Source organism: Gorilla gorilla, chromosome 1 (genome assembly GCF_029281585.2).
Source record: "Gorilla gorilla gorilla isolate KB3781 chromosome 1, NHGRI_mGorGor1-v2.1_pri, whole genome shotgun sequence".
Lineage (NCBI taxonomy): Eukaryota > Metazoa > Chordata > Mammalia > Primates > Hominidae > Gorilla > Gorilla gorilla.
In genome coordinates this window covers 121,480,825-121,504,052 of record NC_073224.2, presented here as the reverse complement: position 1 = coordinate 121,504,052, position 23,228 = coordinate 121,480,825, and the positions used below count along the sequence as shown (strand labels likewise).

The 23,228-nt window shown below is 41.2% G+C and overlaps 1 protein-coding gene across 3 annotated transcripts in view; it reads right to left on the bottom strand.

The window, feature by feature from the left end:
• Positions 1 to 915: 915 nt before the first annotated feature.
• TTF2 (transcription termination factor 2) overlaps positions 916 to 23,228 on the bottom strand; it is a 42,559-nt gene continuing 20,246 nt past the window's right edge. For 2 of the 3 annotated variants that reach the window (XM_055355811.2, XM_055355818.2), the window contains exons 10-24: positions 21,724 to 21,843; positions 19,502 to 19,652; positions 17,165 to 17,270; positions 14,727 to 14,908; positions 13,560 to 13,713; positions 13,145 to 13,236; positions 12,351 to 12,433; positions 11,811 to 11,944; positions 10,861 to 11,031; positions 8,392 to 8,450; positions 7,459 to 7,609; positions 6,333 to 6,415; positions 4,860 to 4,934; positions 2,199 to 2,381; positions 916 to 1,566 (exon numbers count right to left, since the gene is read on the bottom strand). In XM_055355811.2, coding sequence (XP_055211786.2) covers positions 2,237 to 2,381; positions 4,860 to 4,934; positions 6,333 to 6,415; positions 7,459 to 7,609; positions 8,392 to 8,450; positions 10,861 to 11,031; positions 11,811 to 11,944; positions 12,351 to 12,433; positions 13,145 to 13,236; positions 13,560 to 13,713; positions 14,727 to 14,908; positions 17,165 to 17,270; positions 19,502 to 19,652; positions 21,724 to 21,843 — 1,706 coding nt within the window. In that variant the 3' untranslated portion in view covers positions 916 to 1,566; positions 2,199 to 2,236. Of the gene's footprint in view, positions 2,382 to 4,859; positions 4,935 to 6,332; positions 6,416 to 7,458; positions 7,610 to 8,391; positions 8,451 to 10,860; positions 11,032 to 11,810; positions 11,945 to 12,350; positions 12,434 to 13,144; positions 13,237 to 13,559; positions 13,714 to 14,726; positions 14,909 to 17,164; positions 17,271 to 19,501; positions 19,653 to 21,723; positions 21,844 to 23,228 lie in introns of all 3 variants that reach the window. The other variant, XM_004026425.4, reaches the window with a different exon arrangement.

Below are 23,228 nucleotides of genomic sequence, written 5' to 3'. Positions count from 1 at the left end.
CGGGGTTTCACCATGTTGGCCAAGATGGTCTTGATCTCTTGACCTCGTGATCCGTCTGCCTCGGCCTCCCAAAGTGCTGGGATGACAGGCATGAGCCACTGCACCCGGCCAGTTTTTTTTCAACGTTACACACCCAGCTAAGATGAACCTAGAACTAGAGTCAAATCTCAAAACGTTCTAGACTAGAATTCTTCCCACCAGGCCATTGTCTTTACCTTTGTAAGCCTTTAAATCTTGTCCTTATAGAAAACTTCTGCTTAAATAGGCTCCGAATGCCTCAGTCCACACTGTGACTGGGTTAACATAGGGTCTTGTTTCCCAACTCAAGGGACAGAAATGTTTCTGTGTAAGAAGAACTGTGATTCTTTCTAGCAGAAATTAGCAGAGTAAGTGTTTTTGGAACAATTGCTAATGAGAAGAAGGAAATCTGAATAGTTTCCTGAAGTATAAAATCTCAAGTGTTTGTTTAGGGTACAAACTGCTATGTAAACAACACAGAAATCTCAGTAGCTTAAAAAAAAAGATTCCTTGATCATGTCATAGTCCAGTGTAGGTGAGCTGGGGCGAGGAGGGAAGTGCACATGGGGAGCCATCCTGGGACTGAGGCTTCACTAGTCTAATAGAAGGGCTGATGGCCAAAAACTAGGCTAAGAACTGCTGAGCTAGTGGCTTCACCTTCCCTAGGGCCTTGTAATCTTCCATCAGTTCCTTTGCATCCCATAGGCTGAGGAGGGAAGAAACAGCATGAATGATCTTTTGGAAAGTGGTAGAGGGCCGCCTAGAAGTGACTTACATCAATTGCTTCTCGCCACAGTCCATTGATATGGACCCCGTCAAACTGCAGCAAAGACTGAGAAATACAGTCTCTCTGGGTGCCCGGGAGGAAAAGGAAGTGGGTTTGGTGAACACATAGCATTATTTCTGCTACACTGTCAAACACATTATTTATTAGATTGTATCAATACTACTGTTAGTATTATTAGTATTGGATTGTACCAATAGTATTATGAGTATTGGATTGGATTAGTATTGGACTGGATTAGTATTTATTAGATTGTACCAAATACTAAATGAAACAATGATACTAAATGCTACAAATACTGTAAATTTGTAAAAATACAAATACTATTAAAAATGACACAAATATTATACAAATACTACAAACAGAAATGATATAATAGAAATACTAAATGATACAATGAACCAAATGATACAAATATTAAATGGTATGGTGATAACCAATATTAAATGACTGAGTGATATACAACACTAAATGGTACAGTGATGCAAATACTAAACGATACACTGACACTAAACAATACAATGATACAGATACTCAGCATCTGTTCATGTACAAAGCATCTCCTTGATCTTCAGCCTGAGAGGAAGAACTGCCTGCACTGAGAGAACTGCAGAGATGGCTGGCTGCAGGGTGGCAGCAGGGATTGACTCTCTGCTCCACCCATAAAAGGATGGTTACAGGAGCAACATCACTGGCAAGAAGAGATGAAGAGATAGGATGGAGCCTGTGTTAGAGAAGGTAGTAACTGGTTCTCCCATCATCAGCTAAGAAGAGAAAGGCAACACAGAACTTTTTGAGCTTTTTTTTCCTTTTTTTGAGACAGGGTCTCACTATATTGCCCAGGCTGGAAAACAGTGGCACAACCACAGCTCATTGCAGCCTCAACCTCCTGGACTCAAGGGATCCTCCTGCCTCAGCCTCCCAAGTAGCTAGGACTACAGGTGTGCACTACCACGCCTAGCTCATTTTTTTATTCTTCATAGAGATGGGGTCTTACTATGTTGCCCAGACTGGTCTTGAACTACTGGCTTCAAGCCATCCTCCTGCCTTGGCCTCCCAAAGTGTCGGGATTACAGGCATGAGCCACCACACCTGGCCCGCTTTTTGAACTTTACTGAAGCTTATATACAATTCTGCCAGAGTTGTTTTCCAAAATCATCCAACTCTAAAACATATTCTTTTATCTAAAAAAATCAATTGGTTTCCATACCACTCATTAAATAAATTATTAACATAATTGGTTAACTAATTGGTTAACATAACCCCTCCTCAATTCTGGGGATAAGATTATGCCTCATTTTGAGGAAGGTGAAAGGCTTGACGGTGAAATTGAAATGCAAAGAACAGAGTTCAAGGCTTATGGTTAGGTTGTTATTCCCAGATCCTTAATACAAACCAGCAATGGTGCTATTCTGAGCCCTTATCCACAGGAGGTTAGATGCCAAAAAGGACTCTGAGGTCAGCCAAGGTGAGCTTGGTGACAGATTCTCCAGACCCTGATAGAACTTGTTTGGCCAAATCTTTCTTTTTTTCTTGGAGCTGTAAGATCTTTTCTTCTACTGTTCCCTCACAAACAAATCTAAAAAACAAAAACAAAAAATAAGCAAACTATCAAAAACCCAAAGCAGCACATCTAATAATACATTCAAACTTTTACTATGCTTTCATTTTTAATGAGATTTCTTCCTTTAAGTCTTCTTAGGTCCAGTTAAGAACCCTGTCTGAGGAATCCAAACAACCTTGACTAGATATATATCCCTTTAAAAGGATGTGACCCACATTGACATTTTAATACTTTCTGAAGCTAAGGTAATTGAAACAAACTCAAAATAAGCAAAAGATATCCCAATCCAAAAAAGTATAGAGATCCAGCTTTTACCCAAAAAGTTCTACCTTGGTAAGTCCATAAGGCCTCAAAGGTTATCAAATTTCTGCTAGTTTAAGTAGAGTATTTCTTAGTGAATTCACACTGAAAACAGGGTTTTCAAACCAAGTAAATGGCACTGTTGTCATTCATTCACTCATTCAAAAGTATTGATTAAGCACTCACTACACTATGCTAGGTGTGGGGATGGAGAGATGAATATGGTCTTGCTCCGAAGCAGAACAAAAGCGAGACAAACATGAAAATAAACAATAATAATATGACCTGGTAAGTGCTATAATGGAAGTATGTGCCGTGTGCAAAAGGAGGAAAAGGAAATGTGTCCAGGGTAGTCAGGGAGGGCCCCATTAAACAGTTAACTCTTAATATGAGACTTGTATGTTGGGCAAGGGTTTGCCAGAGAGAGCAGTGAGGAGAGCACTCAAGGGAATGGGAACACGTGCAAAACCATGGCTGAGTTTCAGAGCGTGGTGTATTGGAGGAAGTTCACAATGACCATGTTGTCCACAATGGCAAAAGCTCAAGAGGCTGGTAGGGCCAGATCACGGGTGGTGGTGCATGTTATGCTAAGACATTTTGATTTGATCCTATAGGAGGTGAGAGCTACTGAAGAATATGAGAAGTGGATGACACAATCAGATGGATTAGCTAGGAAGAGCCCTTCGGTGGTGATGGAGAGAACAGGATTCAGCAGAGTGGGAAGGGGGGACCTGGCAGTGGGCATGGGAAGGAAGAAATGGTTATCAGAAACATTTAGAAAATATAACTAAAGGACTTGGTACGTGGAAAAGCGAGAAAGGTAGGAGTCTAGTTCTGGCTAGATAATTAGATAAAGAGTGATACTATTCAAAAAGACAATGACTACAGAAGAATAGCAGATTTGAGGTAATAGGAAGAGAAAATCAATTTCTATTTGTAACATTTGAGTACCTGAAACATGTAATTATACTTGCTACATAGTGGGTGCTCAAAAGGTATGTTTTATGGGCTGAATGCTCAAAAGAACAATGAATAAAAGAAGGAATAACAGATGGTATGTGGACACTCGGATTCAGATATTTAGCAGGGACTGCGATAGTCAGGTCTGAAGTTTAGGAGACCTTGGAACTAAAGATACAAATTTTGGACTTACTGGAGTGCATAGAATTTGTAAAGGAAGGAATGTACAGAATGAGCAGAGAAGACAGCATAGGAAGACTATCATAATCACTATATTTAGCAAAGTCTGGAAGTCATTGGTGCCCCTTAACAAGAGCAATTTCAGTGCAGCAACAGGAGTAAAAGCCAGTTTGTAAAGGTTGAGGAATGAATGGGAAGTAATCAAGTAAAGATAGGCAGTGATTCCTAATTCTTCAGGAAACCTGGTCATGAAAAGGAAGGCAAAAAACAGGGCCATTGTGAGAGGGGATTGGCAGCATTAAGGCAGGTTTTGTTGTTTTTAAAGACAAGGGGGTCCAAAACAGAGGACATTTTGCAAAATAACTGGCTCATGCTCATCAAAATGTCAATGTCATAAAACACAAAGACTGGGTACTGTTCCAGATCAAAGGAGACAAACTTATGAAAACTGCATGCTACCAGGATCTGGGATTCTTTTTTGCTGTGAAGGACATCACTGAGACAAGTGAGATTGAAAAGATCTGTAGATCAGATAATAGTGTTTTATTAATTTCAATAACCTGATTTTGATAATTTTATTGGGGTTATGTAAGAGAATTCCCTTAATTTTAAGAAATGTACACTTAAGTACTTAGGGACAAAGGAGCATCAGGTCTACAACTTGTTCTCAAGTGATCCAGAAAAATGTTTCTACCCACATGCACACCACAATATATGGGAACTTTTTGGTACTATTCTTGTACCTTTTCTGTATGTCTGAAATTATGTCAAAATAGAAGTTAAAAAGAAAAATAAAAGAGAGGAGCGTCCTTTCATGGACTGCCCTCACCATATACACAAACTTGCTCTTCTTTTGCAGTGACCAACTTCAAGCTTACCCCAAATTGCTCGTTTTTCTCCTGACTGTGGTTTGCCTGAAGGTATGCCTCAGGGGCATCATCAGTAAAGTCATCACCAAATACTTTAAATTCTATGAAAACACTACCTAAGAAAGAAAGACTTTCACAAAGTACAAGTTGAGAAGGGTCCTGGGTCCTGGGGACCATTACTTACCTGTGTATGACAACATCTTTCTGCTGCCCTACTCGGTAAATTCGGTCACAAGCTTGATCTTCAAGTGATGGATTCCTGTTAGAAGACAGCTAAAGCTCAAAGGAACTGACATACTAGATCAGAAATGGCAAACTATGGGCCATGGGCCAAATCCAGCCCACAGCTTGTTTTCGTAGCTAAAAATTATTGTTACAGTTTTAAAGGGATTTAAGAAAAGAAAGCAAAGCAAAACAAAACACACACATCATGTGACAGAGAACTATGTGGCCTGAAAAGCCTCAAAGAAAAAAAATCTGTCGACCCCTGTCCTAAGCTATACTGGCCTAAGACAAGCTGGTGCCAGATACCTTCTTGCCTAGTTTCTAGTGAGAAACTAGGGTCAGACTGTTAGTAATAGCTCTTAGCACTATCATCAGTTGACAACTCTAAGCAACAGAGGTGAAACCAAAACTCAGGTCTGGTCTCTAGGTAGCTAGATGTCCTTGGGCAAGTTATTTAACCTCAGTCCTCTAGGCTTCAGATTGCTACTTGGAAATTGAAGGGCCAGCTAATGATCTTGACTAGCTGCCTTTTTCAACTTTAATATTCTGTGATTCCATTAAGGAGACTTAATTTGTTTCCTTCTTTATTGATTCCCATTGTAACTCCAAATTAGTTTCTCATCTTACCTCTTTAAAATCTTGGATAACATTTCTCTATCTCAGAAAAAAAAAAAAAAAGCATGATTCCTAGTATGCTTTCCTCACTCACGTGTATAGAGGAGTCCCAAGTAAGAACTAAACCCGTTCTCCTGGAAGATGATAACAGGATGACCTATTTGTACCCATCTGGGCTGTCTGGAGAATTGGACCAATGACAATCCCCAGCAGCAATCCTTGATTGGCATAACTGGAAAACCAGAAACTGGTACTCATTATGAGATTTTCTGTTAGCAACACACTGACTCATTCATTCTGTAGCCACGAAAGTTGTGGTTGTACTCCTGGTATTAACACTACATACAATGAATCCAAGGGTGAGGTATTAAGTGTATTTCTAACATAATTAGAAAATCCCTATTCCTTTTCTTTTTGGAGTAATGCTTCTCCCTCTTTTCAAAGGTTGAAATTTCCTTGGACCCCAACAAGTATGTCTGGAATACAGTATTCTGGAGAAGAGGTAAAACTGAGCAAGGTTAACTCTTAGCCAGGAGGAAAAGCTATGCTCCCCATTTCCATGGAAACAGATGTTAGACTAACAATAACGTGAATGAACTATTTTGAGTAGTCATTTGAAGGCTTGCTAGCTCAGGAATTCAGGGGAGTCAGTTAGCCCTATACCTGCTTAGATCTGTATCTATAGACACATACAAAGCAAGGCATCTCTGCAATACGAACATAGCAATCAACATAAGAAGTCAGTTCTTGCTGCCCCTGTAGCCCACTGGCCTCCTTGATGTGCTGTGACAACCCAGGACAAATCCGGAATCATTACCAGTGCATGTCCAAGAGAAAGAGGTGATTTCCTCCAGTCAGGTTTAGACCAACACCTCCGGCCAAGAGAGAGATTAGCATTACCTTCAAAAGGAAACACAACATTAACTTTAAACAGACTTGGTCTCGTAACACATCTCGGTCTCAGGTTTAAGTCCACAATCAATACAGATAAGCACTGTGTTCCTATCAAATTTCCTTCTGCTGTTATAAATTGTTTTTTTAACATTATAATGCTATCTCCCATGTCTCACTTTTGAGAAAATTCTCACATCACATTTTGTGTGTGAGTCAACCTCAAAAAATTAACTGAGTGCTTGCCAAAATATATAAATACTGTAATTTAGAACCCTGGGGATGGTCAGCTCAATAAACTTTCAATTAACCAGATTATGTTTATTTCATCAGTCCCTACCCCTCCATTGCTACAATAATTCTCCTGCCTATCATTCTACTAATGCTTTCCAAATCCTTATTATCTATAATTAGATGCCTGTGTTCTTTCATTTCCTTCCATATTTCCTCATACCAAAACCCCACCTATCCTTCAAAGCTTGCCTCCTCTGCAAAGATTCCCCTCAACCTAACCAGCTCTGCTCTTAATCTCCTTTTAGTCCTCATATTTTATTCTTTTTAGAATATTTGTGCTCTTTAAAAGTATCCCAATACATGTCTAATAAATTCTAAACACTTGGAGGAATCAAGGCTGTAAATATTTTTAAGTTGCCATATCAGAATTCTCTTTATATGGCTGGGCACGGTGGCTTACGCCTGTAACCCCAGCACTTTGGGAGGCCAAGGCAGGTGGATCACCTGAGGTCAGGAGTTCAAGACCAGCCTGGCCAACATGGTGAAACCTCATCTCTACTAAAAATACAAAAATTAGCCAAGCTTGGTGGCAGGAGCCTGTAATCCCAGCTACTTGAAAGGCTGAGGCAGGAGAATCGCTTGAACCCGGGAGGCGGAGGTTGCGGTGAGCCAAGATAGCACTATTGCAGTCCAGCCTGGGCAACAAGAGCAAAACTCTGTCTCAAAAAGACAAAAACAAAAACCAAACAAACAAAAAGAATTCTGTTTGTATAACTCAGAACAGTTAATTATGCAGCTCTGATGTGACCAGCTTGTACCTGAGGGCCTCTGGAGTGGTTAAATGCCTCTACCAAGTCCATTCTCTGCTTGGGATTGACAGAGCCATCGATGGTGGCATAAGTCAGTCCATGCTTCTTCAGGTGCAATGCTACAACTTTCAGCATGTTGGTCCACTGAGAGACAATGACACTGGAAAGAAGAATAAAATAAAAAAATACCCTAACATAGATTAAACAGACTCATCTGCAGGGCTTTAATGCCCTCATCATTCTTAAGATTAGCTATCAAATGTTGACAAGGAAAGGCCTTCTGCTACCTAAGGGAGAAGGCACACACTTAGGTCATATCTGAAGATTATAATGCTTCCAATTATTTCTAGATCCTTTCTACAATTTATTTAGTGCTAAATGAAGTCAGAAAAAAATGGTAGCTAGAGTAAAGTGATGACTCCAGCCTTCTTTTATTTGGGGTCCTAGTGCTCATCCAGAAATCTGTGGTCCTGCACAAAAGGGACACTGACCACCCTTCCTGTGCCAGCCAGAACAACAGGCTCCTCCCTGCCCCCACGCTGTCTTAATTCGAGTTCTAAATTTTTATATTGAATTATTTAATATATACAAATGCAGGTGTATAGCACATATGTCAGGTATAACAAATGAGTCCTTGTATCCAAGTACTCAGCTTAAGAACATTATCAGCACTGCTGGAGCCTCCTCACTCCCTTGCTTTTCTTTATATGCTTCTCTACTTTTAAAAACTTTTTCAGATGCTTCGCTTACCCTGATCCTCTAGGGATCTCCTTTTCAATTTGTACCACAAATATTTTAATTAGAAATCACAGGGAATGTGTGCTATAACCTCAGTGCTTTCTGCTGAGCATGACTCACAGTCCTTGATTTATAACTCTTGGCAATATCAAATTTTCTCACATAATTACGACCAATACTTGGATAATGAGAAAACGCAGTTACCTCTTTTGGGATGCTGAATTTCTTTGAATTGCCTCCAATTCTGCCAACAGAGATGAAATCTGGGAAAAGGTTACATCAACATTGTATGTTTAAGCAATTCACTTTTCTCCATCTCCTCTCACCTGCCATGCGAAGCAGCCTCCTACATGGCGTCTGTGCTCTGGCCTCACCTGTCTGTATTCCACCCTCCTCTCTGCAGCCAGAAAGCTCTTTCTAAAATGTGAGTTTGTCACTTCACCCCTCTGGCTAAAGCCCTTCCATAGCTTCCCACTGAGGATAAAGGCCAAGCTGCTCAAGGCAGCTTGCCGGATCCTTGCTGCTCCAGCCTCTGCTTCTCTGGGTTTGCTTCTCACCATGCCCTCCTCAAACGACACAGCAATCACACCAAAATTCTTCCCATAAATCACACTTTGGCTGTCTTGTCCATTCTGTTCCCTCTGCCTAGAACACCCTTTTGTGTCAGCTTAATGTCACTTCTTCTTGGAGGTCCTCCCAACCCCCAAAGTACGGGTTAGGTGCCTACTGCCCATGTACTATTATAGCACCTTTTGTTTCTATTATCACGGTCCTTGTCATACTATATATTAATTGCTTATTATCTCTTGCTTCCAGGACTTGAGACACTCCAAGGAGGCAAATATTAGGAAAGTAACTTCTCTGTTTCGGCCATGTGTGAGGGGCTGTGAGTACACACATGGCCAAAACAGAGAAGATACTCTCCTAATGTTTGCTGAAGAAGAAAGTGAAAGAGCTTTACCCACTTTATGGCCTGCTCCAAATGTTGTTGAAAAAGACCTGTCCAGACGGAGGAACAATTGTTAAAGCTTCCGAACAGGCTCCCTGGGTATTCCCCAAGAACCCTTAGGGTGCACTTGAGTCCACAGGGGAGCTGTCAGTAAGAACACGTGGTGCATGACTTTGGAGTGCAGCTGGGCTCATTCTTCCCAGCTGCTCATGTGAAAAACCTTTCAAGAGCCTCTAAGGGCCCCAGAGTTCACCCCCAGAATGCTGGAGAAGGAAGAAAACTGGGCTGTAAGTCAATCAGAAGACAAATATACAGAAGTTCTTCCTCTGTCCTCATATGGCTGGACCACTTTGGGACTCAGATTCCTCATCAGTAAAAAGAAGGACTTAGGCCAGATAAATTCTGAGGTGCCCTGAGCTCCCACCTTCTAGGATGTCGTTACAGTGGTCACCACATGGGACTGCTTTCCAATCTTAACAAACATTCTGGTGCCTAGGCAGGAAGTGAGTCACAGAACTGTACCATTCAAATTAGCAGACAGCAAAGCAGGTACATCTGTTATTTAGTTAACAATAGAACAGAGACACTGATGTGCCTGGTGTCTTGGCAACTTGAGATTGTGGAAGGCGCTGTGACTCCCACATGAAAAAGCTGGCCATGGTGTTTTGAGAAAACTGCAGCAGGAGGGCTGGATTTATGGCCCACGAGCCGGGGTCAAATTCCAGTAAGAAGCCTCCTTCCCTACTTGAAACAACCGTATGTGGTTTGAACTATTAATGGACATATGTTAAGAAGACTTGTCAATAAATATTACCTGCATTTAATTAAACAAGGAACACAAATGATTAGGAATTTAAATTTTAGCCCAATAGCTCACTCTGAAGGCACTAGCATATGTGTTCTGGCCACATGGGATGCTCTTCTTATGTTTCTCTCAGCTATCAGTGGTAAAGACCTAGGTAAATGTTTTAAAATTTTAATTAAAAGGCAGCATTCTTTTTAAAAAATAATGCCACTCCCCTGGAAGTGACCTCCTTTCTAGTTATTAATACACTTTTTCAAAAAAAGCCTTTGAAGAGAGGTTGAGCCCAAGAATGGCAGCTTGAGATGCTAAGAGAGAAACAAGCCTCACTTTCAAGACAGGCAGGATGATGAAGCACATTCCGAGCCAGCAGACAGGCAGGACTCAGGTTACGGCATATCTCAGCCTTCCTCCAGCAGAATGTTTCTGCCTTAAAAAGCTCTGACGAAAACAGAGCAGAATGACTAATGAAGACAGAAGGCTATGTAGGAAACACTACTCACATGTGGAAGCCTTTCAAAGTCAGAGCAATTGGCGCTCGCATGTATGACACAGTCTCTAGAGTCAAGCCTTTGTTTTCCTTTTAAGCTTTCTCTAAACAAATTGCTCACTTGCATAGGCCCCGTCCCTAGCACAAACCTGGCAAGCTCCCCAGTGACCCATGACAGAAAACCCACTTCAGTGCAATGCTGGGGTTGTCCCAAATTACTCTCTCAAAGCCCCCTATGTAGTAAGGCTTTAGTGTTATCTGTGAAATAAATGAAGCTTTAAGACTGGAGGGAGAATCTGATCAGCTAGAATTTAACGGCTCTAGTTCTGCTGGCAAATGGCTGTTCCCACTTGGACAAATGAGGTGCTGTCACACAGGAAAATGTGTGAGGAATCGAAGTCTCTTGACTACTACAGAGGAGACAAAAAGTACCTTGGTGCTCTCTCGCATGCCTTCAAAAAGCTCCATCTTGAAGAAGGTGCCGTTAAGGGAAACAGTGGAAGATGGCTCTGAGTCACGGAGTTCTGACAAGGTCAAAGCACTGAGCTGTTCTTCCAGGGAAAGGACGAGACCCTCACCCTTCAGTTCCATTGGATCCAGGGCCTGAACAGATAAAAAAGGACAAGAGCAGCTGGGAGTCAAGGGAGCAAACCTTGTTACTTGTTGATGATGTTTTGATTGTTTAACACTTCACAGAGCAAAATGTCTTATAACTCGTCATCAGTGACTCCTCAAGACACCTTGATTAAAGTGTGATCTTGCAAGTTTTTTCACCAGATTAAAGATAAACCAAATGATGGAACTTTTTAAAGACTTGCCAGGCAGATGACATAATCATTCTATTTTTCCAAGCTAGAATATAATTGAGATGTTGATAATCAGAATACATTATTACAGCTCCTGAAATGAATAAAATACTCCTCTTAATTTTGGATGTGCCTCTATCCAATGTAGGGGCAACTTTTCAGTCTGTATAACTATCTGAGTTTTTATAACTGGAACCCAAAACCCCAAAACTGCCTGAAAGCAGAAAACCCCAAGAACTAAATTAGCTTTATGACATTCTGAAGTACCAGAGCATTCACAAATGGCTTCTTTTTAAACAAAATATCATTTTCTTTTCTTAAACAGTTAATCTAAAACAAAATAAACAATAGAAATACACTATTCTTGATGCCATAGGAATTATCAAGATTAATATGAAATAAAGCAAAATAAATAAGCCCCCTTTTCTCCAACCCACCAAAAAACAAAAATAGAAAAACCGAAACAGCATTTCCTTTGATCAAGCAGACTGGATCCCAGTTGGAGGAGAGTGAAATTGACTTCTCAGGTGGCCCCTCTGGAGCACTATATGACAGCAGGCTGAGGGCTTTTCTTACCGACTTCAGTAAAGAAAGATGACAGCAACACTGGCGGAGTCTCAGCAACTGGGACAGTATGTGGACGGTGCTGGATCTCGGCGAGTCTGCTGCCTCCGAGTGTCTAGGCTCCTCAGACCCAAACTCCAGTGCCACTTCCAAGAGGGAAGACAAGCCACAGGATGGTACAGGATTTAAAAGAGAAATACGGAGACAGCCAGGAACTACATGGGGCTACTTTAACCATGTTTGATCTCAGACTCAATAATATAGTTATAACCCACTTCTATAGGCCACTTCAATTAGGCCAAATGAAATATCGGTTTTTCCTTATAGAACTACCTGCATTTTAATAAAGCAGATTTAGGAAACAATTAAAAAGAAGCTAAATAAACACCAGATCTCCTGTTCGCAATCAGTAGATTTTACTCTGGTTTGAGGGTCTTAGTTAAGGTCAAATCTCTGATACCAAGGATTCATAACCTCACATTTCTGTGTTTTACTGAATCCAAATCCCCATTTTCATCAGTCATATGTATTTATGAGAGTCCTACAGCTTACCTCTACTGAATGGATTATTAGGGCTTCTTCCAGATTGGTTGCCTCTACTTTCATGTCTTTTTAGATAGGATTGCAAAGCTGACCTGCCTCAGATTAAAAAGAAAAAAAAATGCATGTATAATGGTCACTAAGACCTGCTTAACTGTTACTGCAGTGGGATCTTGACAAATTATAGAAGTAGACTTGTTAAATGATGCCAAGCTCATAAGAAGCAATGGCCAAAGGTAATGCAAAAGAAACAGTTATTTTAAAAAACCAATCTTTTTTTAAAATAAGCTAACAAATATAAGGTGTAAAAGAAGAAAAAATATATTTACATTAGAAATGTAAATGAGAGGTACCAAATAGGAGACAGTAAATCTGGAATTCAGGGAAAGATAAGAGTTCAAGAGAAAGTGCAAAGAAAGAACAGATGACACAAAGGATTACAAAGTCGTCTTTTTAAAGTTCCGGTGAGATGCTGGATGACAAGTCAAATGTCAAAGAGATATCATTATTCAGTACAGCCCCATGAGGACCAGACAGATTCAGTATATGGTGACCACACCCTATGACTTCTATGCAAGGAAGCCAATGAAGAGTAGGTTCAAAATTTTGCCTTCCATGTGTGTATGAGACAGAGGTAAGCTGGGGAGGGGAGAAGGAGAAAAATGGGGTAAAAAAAAAAGGGAATACAGACATCCAACTAATCAATAATGCCATAAAGTTTGTGGAAATTTGACCTTCAACTCACTCCCAAGAAAAGACAGGAATAAAACAATGTGTGTGAGAAGGTGCTTCTTTAATACACACACCTTGATCTTGCAAAAAACACATTGTAAACAGTCTCTTCATCTTCAGAAAGCTTTAAATGGTGCAACTGAAATTTACGCTGGGGCAGTATCACCTGGAAGAATAAAAAAAAAAGCTGGCATGAAGCTATACAAATTAACTGCCTATTATAGAACAAATTCCCCATACTGACACTGCATATCTAGTCAACCCTGGAATGCAGCTTCCACCCTCTCTTAAACACAGGACTGCTCCAACATACAGTACAACTGGATTGCTATGACACTAGGCATGGAACTGCAACCCTGGGGCCTCCTCACAGGAGGATGGGAGACTCAGAGGCTCCTGAAGCAAAGCAGATGGCTGTTCAACCCAAGACAAGGACACAGTCATGTTCCTTCCCTGGCCTCCCCCAGGGACAGGTACAAACTTGATTACCAAAGGTCTGCCAGTAGAGTCCAGCTGGTCTTTTGTTCTCCTCAGCAAAAGGCTCTTGGTTAAAATACTTAACCGTTCTCCTCCTTTCTTTGAGCCATTGTCAACCTGACTCCTCCACAGATTGAACTCATCAAATGGAGAGCAACGGAGAAACCTTTTTTGTTGAGGAAGAAGGGCACAGAGTAGGGAAGGAAAAGTCAGGGAGAATGGAATAAAGGTTCAAAGTAAGATATAAGATGAAAAACAAATCAGATTTTCTGTTACACCTGTCATCCAATCACTTTTAAAAGTGAATTTCATAGCAAACCTTTGCTGGACAGATCAAAAGGATGTAAGTCAATAACAAAACCACATTATAAAAATGTGAGTTTTCCTATTAATGCCTACACTGTCACAACAAGACATATAACCAACAGCTAGAATTTGTTCCTAAAGCTACAGGAGCTAAGAAAGAAATTTCACATCCTCTTATGGCTGACTCGAATAAAAATAAATATTTTATTTTTAATTTTTTTCTTTAGAGACTGAGGTCTCGCTCTGTCACCCAGGCTGGAGTGCAGTGGCATAATCATAGCTCACTGCAGCCTTGAACTCCTGGGCTCAAGCGATCCTCCTGCCTCAGCCTCTCGAGCAGCTGGGACCACAGGTGCACACCCCTGTGCCTGGCTAATTTTTTAATTTTTTGTAGAGGTGGGGTCTCATTTTACTCCCCTGGCTAATCTTGAACTCCTGGCTTCAAGCAATCCTCCCACATCAGCCTTCCAAAGTGTGGAGATTACAGGTATGACCCACTGCACTCAGCCAAATGGAAATATTTTAAAATCAGCATTCTTTTTTGTTTGCTTCAAATAAATTGTAGTGCTAGCCCTAGACCATATGTTTTAAAGCAGAAGTAGCTGAAAACATTCACTGGACTTAAGAATAATTTAATTCAAGCTGTCCTATATTTTTGCATATATATAAGGGCTGAATGTAATCAAAGTCCTATATCAACCAATCAACAGCTATTTTCTCATAAATATTTATTCTTTTGTCCTTTAAAGGTTGACAGGCCTGCCATTTCCTAAACAAGATAATCTGGCACATACTAAGGCTTTATTATGAGACATGAAATGATGAAGGGATACAGACAGGGTTCATATTTACACAGTACAAGAAGTTACTCACTTCAGCAGCGAATACATATCTAATAAGTTGTTTTGAATGGGGGTTCCAGTGACAGCCCAACGGGCACAGGCTTGTAGCTTACACACAGCTATGGACGTCTGCACTCGGGGATTCTTAACATTGTGAGCTTCATCCAATATGATTCGAGCCCAGGCTATTCGAAGCAAAGGTGTTGAGGTGCCCTGGAAGAATCACAAGTGAAATCCAGCCACAGTATGGGAAAATGTACACGTCCTTAAGGACACAAGGGGAAATAGCAGGCAAGCATGGAGGACCCACATTTACCTTTAAATTTGCTTAGCTCAGGTACACTGAAATAAGAATTAAGAAACCCAAGAGTAAAACGTCTCAACTGGTTCAAATAAATAAGTTATTTGAGAGTCTCAGTCTTTGAACATAAGATGTCTAAGAGTAAAATGTTTTCAAATTTGGGTTCCCTTTTTTTTTTTTTTGAGACGGGAGTCTCGCTCCGTCGCCCAGGCTGGAGTACAGTGGCGAGATCTCGGCTCATTGCAAGCTCCGCCTCCCAGCTTCACGCCATTCTCCTGCCTCAGCCTCCCGAGCAGCCGGGACTACAGGCACCCGCCACCACGCCCGGCTAATTTTTTGTATTTTTAGTAGAGACGGGGTTTCATCGTGTTAGCCAGGATGGTCTCGATCTCCTGACCTCGTGATCCGCCCGCCTCGGCCTCCCAAAGTGCTGGGATTACATCTTTTATTCTTTAAATACACACTTAAGCAATGGCTGTAGACCATGACTACACCAGGTATTGAACCTGCAAATTCACTCATTCAATAAAACATTTACTAAATTTTACTAAATTTACTAACAATTTTCCAAAAGTCTACTTTTAGATGTGAGATGCTAAACCAGATATAAAAAACAGTTCCTACCTGCAAGAGCTCAAAATCTAGCAGGGGAGAAAAACAAGTGTAAAAATAATTACAATACGATATAGATATAGTAAGTCCCACTGGCTAGTTCAATACCTGAAGTGGGAATCTGGCTGCTCTTGACGAAACAGCACCTGACCCATAGTGGATACTCAACGTCTGCTGAAGAAACAAAGTGCTACAACTTATGTAAGCACAAGGTGCTGGCAGAGGCATTCAACCAAACCAGGGGAAGGTGGGAAGGGAGTGGTCCAGAAAAGATTCTTGAAGCAGGTTTAAAAAAATTAACCTGGGAGAAGGAGTGGAGGCAAAGCGTTTCATTCGGAGGGAGAACAGACACAACACTGTGACAGAGCATGGCGGGAACTACAGATCCCTTGGTATGACTGAGCAAGAGGTGCCCCAGGGAGGGGCAGGGTGTCATCAAGAGATGAGCGACATACAGGTAGGGCAAGATCATAAAGAGCCTAATATGGCCAGGCGTGGTGTGGCTCATGCCTATAATCCCAGCACTTTGGGAGGCCGAGGCGGGTGGATCACTTGAGGTCAGGAATTCGAGACCAGCCTGGCCAACATGGCGAAACCCCATCTCTACTAAAAATACAAAAAATTAGCCGAGCATAGTGGCGGGCACCTGTTATCCCAGCTACTTGGGAAGCTGAGGCAGGAGAATCGCTTGAACCCGGGATGCAGAGGTTGCAGTGAGCCAAGATCGCACCATGCACTCCATCCTGGGCGACAGAGTGAGACTCTGCCTCAAATAAATAAATAAATAAAGCCTAATACATCATGAAAAGAAATTTAGGGTTTATCCCAAAAGCAATGGAAAACCAGTGAGCAATCTGAAAAGTTCATCATCTATAAGTCAGAGTCGGTTATAAGCTGGAGAAATGTTCTAGAGATCTCTCCAAATACAGAAACCTGTGAATATCCTGTTGGGCTAAAAGGATAACATGTAGAAAAATGAGTTCTTGGGATAATACTGTATTTTCAGAGTATAATTACATGATAAAGCCTCCACATCACATAACTGAGGCTGCCCTGGACCCCCTAGAAGACCTTCACGTCTTCACAATTGCCACTTAGCCTCTGGCCTTATTATTTGCAACCCTTTTTTTTCCCGGAAGTAAAGGGAGGCAGGGAATGATGGCTTAAAATCAAAATACTAGTAGTAAAATACTAGTCTGCACAATAAATATTAAAAATATCATGAGTATATACCCCAAATACTCTAAAATAAAAATAGCAACAAGTAAGGCTTTTATATATTCAGGTGATTATTACCCCCACAAATAACAATGTAGTCATCTTTCATTCTAAAAGGCAGCTGAATCCTGTGGCATAGGTTGATCTTTATCACTGAGGTGGTTGTCTGGAATAAGGGTGATGGGATAGAGGAAAGAACAATTCCTTTCCACATGCGGATCATTTACAGCATTCCTGACCTCCAGGGAGGTCCTCTTGCTATTGTGGAGGCTGAGAAAGACTCCCATTAAACCATCTGTGGCTCCAACTCCACTTCCCTGGCTGCCCCCCAGCCTCACCTCCACATTGAGGTTTGCACCTGGGATCTCTGCCTCTTGCTTGTTTGTGGGAATCTCCTTGGCCACGAGGCTATAGGTAGTGATCACGATGTCATATGTAGAGAGGCTGCATAGACATAACAAAGAAATCAATAAATGGTCCCACTATAGAGGGACAATGAGAGAGGCAGAGTTGATCTTTCAATAAAAACGCCTACAAATGGAAGGACAAACAGCAGAACTCATTAACTTGTGTCCTTAACACACACGCGCGCACACACACACACACACACACACACTTTTGGAGGTAAATTTTACCCACTTGGTTTCCCTATCTCTCACCTCTGATCATTTACCGTCTGCTCACTATAGCTACCACAGCCTCCCTCTTACCATCCAGTGAGTCAGAAAGAAAATTCTCTGGCTGGGATAATATAATGCTTAATATGATCTGGCCAGAACAGAAAGTAGGATACAGTTGGGAAATAACAGAAAGTAGGATAGAGTTGGGAATTAACATTTAATAATCATTTGAGATGGATGACACCAAAGTCCCAGGGGAGAAAGATAACTTCAAAACACTGTTCACCTTGTATCAATGGTGCTTTCTTCCCACCACTCTATAGTGGATTTGTGAAAATTCACTGATCTAGTTTGACATTAGGATATAAAAATACATGCTGTAAGCTTTCAGTGTATCTTGCTTATACTCGTTACATATAAAGATTATTAATGAGAAACACAAATCTTTTTCCAGTGAAGCTTAATATTGTGAGAACTTCAATAAATATTTATTTATTTTTTGAGACAAGGTAGGGTCTCACTCTATCCTGTCTCAAAAGTAAATAAAATAATAAAATAAAGTATTTATTGAAATACAGTAAAATTCTGCTAATCATAGATCAAGCCAAGTTTATATTAAAAGGGAAAAATTATCACTTATAATTAGCATACTCAGCATCAGAAATGATAATAATAGGTGAGTAACCTACCCTGGTCATCCAGACTGGAGTGTAGGGGTGTGATCTTGGCTCACTGCAACCTCCACCTTCCAGGCTCAAGCGATTCTCCCACCTCAGCCTCCCAAGTAAATGGGACTACAAGTGCACACCACCACACCCAGCTAATTTTTGTATTTTTGGTAGAGATGGGTTTCACCATGTTGCCTAGGCTGGTCTCGAACTCCTGAGCTCAAGTGATCTGCCTGCCTCAGCCTCCCAAAGTGCTCGGATTACAGGCATGAGCCACCATGCCCGGCCCCAAGAGAACCTCAATAAATACTTTTGATAAAATGATATGCCTAATTCAGAGAGGCAGCAGTGTCTACAAGTTACCCTACTATCATATAAAGAAGGATAATTGAGAATGATTCTAATCGGTCAACTAGTACATTCTAAATACCAAACAAGTTATGCTCAAAGTACAAATCAAGTGAGATTCAATTTATTTCTAAATAAAAATTTAGCACAAAGGCAGACAACTCACAGTAATCTATGCCAGGGAAGGCCTGCAGGCCTGCCACTGCCACCCTGATGCCTTTTGCCTGCAGAAGCGACTCTCAGTCATGAGAACTGGCCTGTCATAAGACAGAGGGGCACCAATCTAAAACTTACTCCTGAAAGACTGCCGCCCCGTTCTTTAGGAGATGAAATATCCAAATTGGAGGCTGGGAAGAGAAATTACTTAGAGGCAGAAATAACTTTGTTCTCATCCTTGACTACAGCAGCCAGTATTCAATCTAGATCTTCACTCCGCAATTAAGAACAGAAAACAATTCCTTTAAAACCAAAAGACAAAGACTAGGACTAAGATTGCCATGTGGGGAAGCATTTTCTTCCCTCCTTCCTGAGCATCCCTCTTCAAGAATTTAGTTAACTCTAATCGTCCTAAATTATTGAGTCTAAAGCATCTTAGATGGTTCATATATTTAAAAGTCATAAAAATATAATCAACCTATAGCAACTAATCATTAGCATTCTATCAAGATGCTCTGTAGAACTGGGCTGGTTCCATTCACACTATGTACACCTGGAATCAGAACTCCAGCAGCCATGAGGGCCTTGCGACACATCTCCTTGACTAGGGGAATGCTGCTGCCACCTGAATGGCACCTCCAGCATCTCAGGCCTCCTCACAGGGCAGCTTTCATTGAGGACAATGACAAGGACACAGCAAAAGATCACCAGTAGACCTCAGGATACAAGGCAAAGGCTGTATGGTGACGAGACTAAAGATCTGTCTTTGGCTTTCACAAATACGCGTCCTGATTAAGTGAAATCTCAGGGACGGGAGCAAAGGCCCATGGGCCCTTGGGCAGAGGTGCTGAACGCCCCCACAACTGCATATTCCTGCACTTACACTCTGGCACGTGAATCCCGGTTTGGCCCATGGTAGAGATAGACTCTTAGTTTGTTGCTGTTCACCCGTTTCTCCACCTCATTTTTCCAATGATGGATCAGGGAGGCAGGACAGATGATTAGTGTTCCATGGGAAGTAAAGTCACAAGAGTCTTGAGAAGGGAAAAAAATCAGCGCCTAGTTACATTCACCAAATGGCTTTTAACTTTTTTTTTTTTAATATATGGAGACACGGTCTTGCTGTGTTACCCAGGCTGTCTCAAACTCCTAGGCTCAATGATCCTCCTGCCTTAGCCTCCCACAGTGGAATTACAGGTGTGAGTCATCGTGTTTGACCGGCCTTTAACTTAAAGGCATTACCTCTTCCTCTTGACTGACTTTACTCCTTCAATTAATATGTTTAACCATTGCTCTTATTTCTATACAGAGCCTATAGTGAAGTAGGAAATGGAAGAAATGGTCTTTTAAACTGAAACACTTGATTACTTATTTTCTCCACTAAAAGAACAGGCAGAAAGAGAGGCTAAATAGGGGGAGGAAAGTGGGTGGCACATGACCTCAGTGTGAAAAAGCAATGTGCTTTCACAGAGTGGCTGGAGGTGAAAGCTGGATCACTTCCTAACTCCTCTTGAGTTGATTCATTATAGAGGCATATGGAGTATTGTTATATTTTCTGAAAAGCATAACTTAATGTAATTCTACCTTAAAATTAAGTACAGAAATCTTTTTTAAAAAATAAGCAAACATTGGTTTGGAACCAATTAGTGATGGTTTGTTTATACCATGGCCCCTCATCTCTGCGTGTGTGTGCCTGTGCTACTTACACATGCTGCTACTACACACAAAGGGATATAGGACCCAGCTGCAACAGTGCTCATTAGAGGCCCTGAGAGCAGATGCCACAGATTTTTTTTTTTTTTTTTTTTGAGACGGAGTCTCGCTCTGTCACCCAGGCTGGAGTGCAGTGGCACGATCTCGGCTCGCTGCAAGCTCTGCCTCCCAGGTTCATGCCATTCTCCTGCCTCAGCCTCCCGATTCCTAGCTGGGACTACAGGCGCCTGCCACCATGCTCGGCTAATTTTTTGTATTTTTAGTAGAGACGGGGTTTCACCGTATTAGTCAGGATGGTCTCGATCTCCTGACCTTGTTATCCGCCCACCTCAGCCTCCCAAAGTGCTGGGATTACAGGCGTGAGCCACCATGCCCGGCCCACAGATTTTTAATCTATCTAAGCAACTGAGAACTGTACTTGAATACATAGCAACTTACATGTAGTGTTGTCTATACATAACATATTCAATCTTTAAAGTACTTATAAAGTTATTACTTTTTATTTAATTTTTTTTAAGAGACAGTGTCTTGCTTTCTTGCCCAGTTGGCCTCAAGCTCCCAGGCTCAAGTGATTCTCCTGCCTCTCCTCCCTCAATTGGGACTACAGGTGCATACCACTGTGCCTGGCTAAAGTTACTATATTTTAAAAACATATGTTAAGATAGAAAGTGTCTATAATCTAGGAACTTCTAGAATTTCAGAAACATGGAAAATAGCTTCCACTATAGTGACTAAAATGTGAATTTGTGACAGATCTTCCTTTAAAAAAATTAATTTGAATCTACCCTGTAGCTATTTCCCCAATATTTCCAAAAATAATAATTATTGGCCAGGCATGGTGGGTCACACCTATAATCCCAGCACTTTGGAAGGCTGAGGCAGGATGATTGCTTGAGCCCAGTTGTTTGAGACCAGCCAGGCAACATGGTGAGATCCTATCTCTACAAAAAAATTTAAAAATTAGCTGGGTGTGGTGGTGCAAACTTGTGGTCCCAGCTACTTGGGAGGCTGAGGTGGGAGGATCGCTTGAGCCCAGGAGGTTGAGACTGCAATAAGCTGTGTTCATGCACTGCACTCCAGCCTGAGCAACAAAGCGAGACCCTGTCTCAAAAAATAAGAATTATTATTATGCTTAAATTAAGTGTTCTAGAGCCTCAGCTTTCTCCATAAAATTCTGCCTAGTTTATAGGCAAATTTATACAGAAAAAATGATCACTTATAATTAGCATACTCAGCATCAGAAATAATATGATAGGTGAGTAATCTAATACTGGTTTTCCAGTAGAGTAATTAAATATGACCAAAGGTGTCCTTTTTCAGCTGAAAACATTCCCCTCTTGGGTGGCTCAAATGACGTAGGGAATGGCAGGCTATTAAGGCACTTCTGTCTACCATCTTTGGAGAGCCACGTCAAAGCTGTGCTTTTCTCCTTTTCTTTCTTTTTCTCTTGATTCTTCTGGGTCAGGATAAGCGCAATCATTGTCAGGGTTTTTCCTAAGCCCATATCATCCGCTAGAAAATAAAAGCAAAATTAAGAGAGTTAATTGCTTAGGGCAAAGAATCAACCCTAGTTCAAGAGGAGAAACCACTGGCAGACATTTCCCCATTGTTCTCTGTCAGTGCCACTCCGTCACTACTCTGTGCCTACCTTAATGGCTCCTTTATCTTCCTTATTCAGCGGAACCCTAGCACTTGCTCTTTACTTTGAGATCTAGGTCCAAGACATTTACTATGACTCTTGTAAAATTTAAAACTTACAATTTGAATATTATTCTAGTCCCTATGTTATGTTATTACCCGCACAATGTGCTGACTGATATCTATTACAGTTTGATGATCCCTTACCTCCAAAAGCAAAAAATGTCCAGTAGATATATCTTACTACTTATTTTACCAGTACTAGAACATTCCTGGAGTTAAAATAGCCTTCCATTCCCTTCACTTATTCATCAAAAGAGGACATAAATGAACATTTCTTGGGTACTGTCATTGTACCAATCACTGAGCTTATCTAATTTATTATTTATACTCTACAGAGTACGGTTATCCTCATTTTAACAGACTGCAACACTGAGGCTATTATAACCCATTCAAAATAATCACCCTGAAATAACAGAAGTAGAATGTCAGAGCATGGGCTCTGGTTTAAATTCTGGCTCTGCTACTGTCCAGAAAAATAATTAACATAGCAGGCCCATAGGCCTGCCTGCTATCCTTTGAAAGGCCTGCTTACAAGGTTACCTCTGGAAACTCGGAGGTAAGGTAAGAGTTGCTCACTCTGCCTAAATTGTTTTGTACAAGCAATAGGATTTATGTTGAACACCTGCTTTCCTTCTAGGAGTAGGAAAACTTGGTATATACCAGGCTGAAGCCACCTGTGTAACCAGCTGAAGTAACCAGCCCCCAATAAAAACCTTGGGCATTAAATCTCTAATGAGCTTCCTAGGGAACCTTTGATGCCTGTTGTCACAACTCCCTGCTGGGAGAATTAAGCATATCCCATGTGACTCCACTGGGAGGACACTGGAAGCTTGTACCTGGTTTCCCCTGGATTCTGCCCCTGTGACTTTTCCTTTTGTTGATTTTGATCTATATCCTTTACTGTAATAAATCAGAGCTGTGAGTATGACCATATGCTGTGTCTTACTAGCAAATCATCGAACCTGGGGGTGGTTTTGAGGACCACTGACACAGTCACTTACTAGCCATAGTGGACATCTATCATGGTTTCTGAAAATTGAATACCTTAGAAAATTTTAGCCTGACAAGTCCCCAAAGCAGAGTGGAAAACTTGCTTTCTGGTTTCTGTTGCAGCTAAGGCACTGGCAATATAACCTGGCTCTATATATCAGATGTACTCATAAACATCTTTAATTCAGGTATAAGCAGCTTTAGAA